We start from the raw sequence: 6,252 nt of genomic DNA, 5'->3' as shown, positions 1-6,252 counted from the left end.
ACATATGAATCCAAATTAACATGTATTTATACTAAAGTAATACAAAAATGACTACAAAAGATTTAGAAGTAGTTTTTTGAGATTTACAATTATACTGTAAATACAGTATAATCGTAAATCTCGAAAAACTACTCAGGTACACAATTCCTGGAAAGCTGAAAATGTCCGAATTCTTCCATGGCCTTCATACTCACCAGACATGTCACCCATTGAGCATGTTTGGGATGCTCTGGATCGACATGTACAACAGAGTATTCCATTTCTCGCCAATATCCAGCAACTTCGTAAAGCCATTGAAGAGGAGTGGGACAACATTCCACAGGCCACAATCAACAGCCTGACCAACTATATGCGAAGGATATGTGTTGTGCTGTATGAGGCAAACGGTGGTCACACCAGATACTGACTGGTTTTCTGATCCACGCCCCTACCTTTTTTTTAAGGTATCTGTGACCAACAGATGCATATCTGTATTCCCAGTCATGTGAAATCCATAGATTAGGGCCTAATGAATTTATTACAATTGACTGATTTCCTTATATGAACTGTAACTCAGTAAAATCTTTGAAATTATTGCATGTTGCATTTATATTTTTGTTCCGTGTACTTACCTTAAGAGAGGATGAGCTGTAAACTCAGTACAGACAAGGATGAAAAAGAGCAGCTGACACTCACCTCCTTGGGGGAAGAACTGGGAATAAATCAGCTTGAAGGTCTCCTCATTGACAACACCGCTGGGACACTCCTGCAGGGGGCAGCACAGACACCATGGTTAGAGGTGAGTCGCTCACTCACTGGGAGACAGCCATGAGACAAAGTGAAAGAAAGAAAGAAAAATGGTTTGAAGAGACAAATAGTAAAAAGAGGCATACTCACATTCTTGAATCCCCGGTAGAGGACCTGCAGCTCTTTCTTGGTGAACTTGGTTTGCTCCTGAAGCTTGTCAAGTCCCTCTGGCCGATAGCACACAGTGGAGAGTTCAAAATCATCCTCTGTGCTGTCTGTGAGAGGGATGAGAAAAATACAGTGATCACTGACTAAAACACAGTCTACTGTCCAGCCTCTATTCTCTAACACAGGATTCAGAAAGACAATATGTTCATGAAGTGCACAGTGCTCCCTCAGCCTGCAGCTCCCATAGAACCTGGCCTCTCTCACAGTGTGTGCCAGTGCCAGTCTAGAACCTGGCCTCTTTAACAGTGTGTTCCAGTCTAGAACCTGGCCTCTCTCACAGTGTGTGTCAGTGTCAGTCTAGAACTTGGCCTTTCTCACATTGTGTGCCAGTGTCGAGTCTAGAACCTGGTCTTTCTCGGTGTGTGCTAGTGCCAGTCTAGAACATGGCCTCTCTCACAGTGCATGCCAGTGCCAGTCTAGAACCTGACTTTTCTCGCAGCGTGTGCCAGTGCCAGTCTAGAACCTGGTCTTTCTTGGCATGTACTAGTGCCAGTCTAGAACCTGGACTCTCTCACAGTGTGCCAGTCTAGAACCTGGCCTCTCTCACAGTGCGTGCCAGTGACAGTATAGAACCTGGCCTCTTTCATAGGATGTCGAGTTATTCATTGGATATTGGAGCTCCATGACCCCTCATTTCTGATTTTATTACTAATTGTTTTGCTTGCAGCCTTATTGCATTGTGACTGTACGGGTTATAGAAGCAAGTTCAGACAGATACTAGTGGCTAGTCTATTCTAATTCAGCCACAACATTCTTTTGGCCATGAATCTTCCCTCTTAGTAACAGCCCACCTTCTTTTTCAGGGGTGAGGCTGTGCTGTTACAGATGGATTCTAATAGATTTAGCAGTTTCTGATGGATAACCTCATTAGACTGCAGAGAAGAAGGGATATAACAGGATAAACTCTTTGCGCATTTTTACTGTAGCAGTGAATGGACAGATCATTCATCAGCTATGTATAAGCTTTCCAAAGCAATTACCGTTACGAAAACATTACTCTAAATAAGCAGGTTATTATCAGTAAAAAACAACCAGCAGGTCTTGTAGCAGTTGAATATTAACAGTCAGATTATAGCTGGTCTGCTGAGCAGTAGGTTATATTTACAGTACAGCACATGTGTCTCCAGAGCAGTGTGTTATTGCTTGTAAACCACACCACGCTGTATCCTGTGCCCTTGCTAACAGGTAAATACATGAAGGAATGGAAGTGTCACTTGCATTCACTGACTGTAGGGATGGGGCTGGGCTGGCAGCAGGACAGCAGTCTGAGGAACCTCTGCTTTATGGTTTTTTTGTTATGGCTGGGAGGGTTACCTGGAAATCACCAACCAGAACAGAGAGGTTAACAGCACGTCAAACTTGCAAGAACGCACACATGTAGGCACAAACAGAGACGTGCGCAAACACACACAGGCACAAACAGAGACGCACACACACAAACAGGCACAAACACAGACACACACACACAGGCACAAACAGAGACGCAATCAAACACATGCAGGCACAAACAGAGTTGCACGCAAACACAATATAGGGACAAACAGAGATGCGAGCAAACAATGCAGCGACAAACACAATGTAGGCACAAACAGAGACGCACACAAACACAATGCCTGCACAAACAAAGACGTACACAAACAATACAGGCACAAACAGAGACGCACACAAACAATGCAGGCACAAACAGAGACACACACAAACACAATGTAGGCACAAACAGAGATGCACACAAACACAATGCAGGCACAAACAGAGACGCATGCAAACACACGCAGGCACAAACAGAGATGCATTCAAACATACGCAGACAGAAACAGAAATGCATACACACATGCAGGCACAAACAAAGATGCGTGCAAACATGCGCAGGCACAAACAGAGACACACACACGCAGGCACAAACAGAGACACACGCAAACACAATGCAGGAACAAACAGAGACACACGCAAAAACAATGCAGGTACAAAGAGAAGCATGCAAACACAATGCAGGCACAAACAGAGACACGCAAATACAATGCAGGCACAAACAGAGATGCACGTAAACACAATGCAGGGACAAAGAGATGCATGCAAACACAATGCAGGCACAAACAGCCTGAGCCATATATATTTCCATCTCCCTGAACATTGTGTTTTGTTTTATTCTCAGACATTTAAATGCACATACATGCACACACGCACGCACACACACACACACACATGCACACACATGCATGCACACACACACAAAACAAACTGCATGCTGCAATCCCAAAGGAAGCAACCTCTTTCTGAATGTGCCATTGTTTGCTGACCTGGCTTTTAGTGTTAGTTATTTATTTTATACATTTTGGAGAAACAGGCTATACATGTAGATATTGTGGTTTACATGTGTGTGGTTTACATGTACTAATCACAACGCACTGCTCTGCAAACCAAGTCAGTGGTATCACTACTTCTCTACTGAGTGCAACGAGCCATTTCATTCAGTAAGAAAAGAACAGACTGCTGTTTTAGAAAGGTTTCTTAAACCTTCAACAGCACCCACTGCACTATCTTATGGGAGGTGCTCAGTGCTCTCCCTACAGTATCTTGTGGATCTCACTCAGTGCTCTCCCTACAGTATCTTGTGGAATGCACTCAGTGCTCTACCCAGCTCCATTCACACTGTGCTCCTGTTCTCACACGGCTGAGTCTTCACGACTCCACTCCCTTTCGTACTTTGCATCCTCAACTGCCTCATTGCCAGGCTGGTCAACTAGAAGTCCCAGATACCAGGAAATGAAGTTGCTCATTACAGCCTCACTTGCTAATGCCATGCTATAAAGGAGCATTTCACTTTAGCTGTGTACACACAGAGTCTCTTCCAAGACAGTTTTGTAACATTTACATGATTTTTTTTCTCTTTTAAAAGAAATAGGAGTTCATTAAAGACTGGAAGTAATGCTTTAGAAATACGGCCCAGACTGGTTAGACACGCAGTGTGATGGCAGGCTTGGCAGAAACCACTTGTAGAATTCTCCAGATACTCCCACAAAGAATTCTACTATATGTGTCAGATTGGCTTTGGGGGAAGACATGGCACCTTTTGAGCAATATACCACACCTGGAAGCCAAACATTGAAACAGATTATGGGGTACTGGATGCCCCCACCTCTAAACTGTAATCACAATGATCAGTCTGCATTTCTGCTCAAAAAGAAGGTAACCCCAATGTCTTACAGCAGAGTTACAGTTTGCAATTCCATTCCATAGTGTTCTCAACCACTGAGCTACTCAAACCACACGTGTATTTTATACAGCAATTCTCACATCAGAAATCTCTACAGTGCATTGCACCCTGATCTAAAAAAGGAGACCTTTTACAGCATCCATAACTTTGTAATCCTGCACACCCACTCCTTCATATTACTATAATAATAATAATAATAATAATAATAATAATAATAATAATTTAAAAGTAAACCAGTAACTCACTTCTCCCCCTCCTTCTACCCGGTATCAGGACCCTCATAGTTTTAAAAAGGACCCCAGCTGTTTGAGGAATGAACGCCATTTTAAAAGGAACAGATTGAGATTCTCTTCAACTCCTTTGCTATCCACGTCTTCCACCTTCTACCTCTCTCTCTGACAGTCTTGTTTTCACTTCTGCCTTCCCGAGGCATGTCATTGGAGACTCACTGTCACGTCGTGACCCCCCCCCCCCCCCCCCCACACACACACAGATCCGACGATCAGGACAGGGAGTCTGTGTCCCAACACCAGAGTGCCCACCCCCTCTCTGTGATCAGCAGACAGACAGACAGTGATTTAGAGAGGGACAGCGAGGACATTGCACCAGACTCAATCAAACACTCACTCCACTAATGAAAGATGTCAAACTGCTCGCTGCAGAGATTGATCAACTGACTGTTAACCTACAACACGCATAGAGGCTCCCACACACAAACTCACTCCCACACACAAATCTACACTAAGAAACTGTATAGGACTCAACCTGAGACTCACTGTCACGTCATTAGCCTCCCAGGGTTTGTGTGGATCGTTATTCTCCATCTCTATCCCTTACTGCGGGAGAAGTGAAGCCCCATCTCTATCCCTTACTGCAGGATAAGTGAAGCCCCATCTCTATCCCTTACTGCTGGAGAAGTGAAACCACATCTCTATCCCTTACTGCAGGAGAAGTCAATCAGACTTAGAAAGTGCAGGAGCTTTAATGAGCTGCAGATGACAAACAGAATCAGAAACCCACCATCTGCAAGATTTCCATCTCCCATTCCTCTTAAAAAAAAAAAAAAGCATTCCCAGGAAGACCGTGTGCCACGGAACGCCATGTAACATCAAGGACACCCACCTGCATGGGGAAAAGTCCTCAGATCAGTGGATTGTCCTTCATTCCCAACCTTCACACACCATTTGGCAAGCGACACAAGGCCTCTGCACTTAACTGCCCCTGCCCTCCTCTCCCATTGCCCTCTCCCTCCTCCCCAGAGTAAAAAAAAAACAATATCAGCTTGGCAGGCACTGCCCCCATAGGCATCTGTCTGTAGAAGCTGTTATAAATAATGCTGATCAAACTGCAATATCACTCCTCTGAACTAGGTACACAGGGCATCTTACATTTGCTGCTGCTGCTGCTGCTGCTCCTTGATGGTTTAAAAAGTCAAAAAATAAATTAATAAAATAAACAACTGCTTTTTGGTAAGAAATAAACTTCCAAACTTAACCCAGCCGCTTTCTCCACTCTGAGAAGATCAGGGATGTTAATATCCCAGCCTCTTTCGCCACTCTGAGGAGATCAGAGTTGTTAATATCCCAGCCTCTTTCTCCACTGAGATCAGGGATGTTAATGTCCCAGCCTCTTTCTCCACTGAGATTAGGAATGTTAATCCCAGCCTCTTTCTCCACTGAGATCAAGGATGTTAATATCCCAGCATCTTTCTCCACTTCAAGGAGATCAGGGATATTAATATCCCAGCCTCTTTCTCCACTGAGATCAGGGATGTTAATATCCCAGCCTCTTTCTCCACTCTGAGGAGATCAGGGATGTTAATATCCCAGCCTCTTTCTCCACTCTGAGGAGATTAGGGAATTTATTTTTCCATGGAAAGTGATAACCAGGATTTTGTGGGTCTTTGTCCACCTTCCCCACTTTAGATGTCTCCTACGTTGGGTGTCAGGAGAGCTGCTGCATCTAAGCCAACTGAAGCAACATGCCTTCTTTCAAAGGAACAGGTTACTGCACGGGCTCCTCTCATGCACGGCACACCAGCATTGAACTATATGGATATGTATGAAATTATTTTTTCCTTGCTG

General features: G+C 44.2%; 1 protein-coding gene across 1 annotated transcript; it reads right to left on the bottom strand.

Annotated features, from left to right (window-relative positions):
- Positions 1 to 582: 582 nt before the first annotated feature.
- On the bottom strand, positions 583 to 4,586 carry LOC121311266 (Kv channel-interacting protein 2-like). The gene is made up of 3 exons (XM_041243895.1): positions 4,414 to 4,586; positions 877 to 1,001; positions 583 to 745 (listed from the first exon to the last, which is right to left on the bottom strand). Exons 1-3 carry the CDS (start codon positions 4,490 to 4,492, stop codon positions 608 to 610), a joined length of 342 nt encoding a protein of 113 aa, XP_041099829.1. The 5' UTR covers positions 4,493 to 4,586; the 3' UTR covers positions 583 to 607.
- Between the last annotated feature and the right edge of the window lie 1,666 nt (positions 4,587 to 6,252).

The sequence above is a fragment of the Polyodon spathula genome, unplaced genomic scaffold (assembly GCF_017654505.1).
Source record: "Polyodon spathula isolate WHYD16114869_AA unplaced genomic scaffold, ASM1765450v1 scaffolds_3077, whole genome shotgun sequence".
Classification (NCBI taxonomy): domain Eukaryota; kingdom Metazoa; phylum Chordata; class Actinopteri; order Acipenseriformes; family Polyodontidae; genus Polyodon; species Polyodon spathula.
The sequence above is the reverse complement of the archived record's forward strand: the minus strand, read 5'-3'. Positions and strand labels throughout refer to the sequence as shown.

What these genes read in the sequence shown, in the direction of transcription:
- LOC121311266 (XM_041243895.1), bottom strand. Translation starts at nt 4,492, where the DNA reads ATGGCGTTCATTCCTCAAACAGCTGGGGTCCTTTTTAAAACTATGAGG. An exon ending in GGGTAGAAGGAGGGGGAGAA is followed by an intron (nt 1,002 to 4,413) that starts GTGAGTTACTGG and finishes TCCCTCTCACAG; the next exon opens with ACAGCACAGAGGATGATTTT. An exon ending in TCTACCGGGGATTCAAGAAT is followed by an intron (nt 746 to 876) that starts GTGAGTATGCCT and finishes TGCCCCCTGCAG; the next exon opens with GAGTGTCCCAGCGGTGTTGT.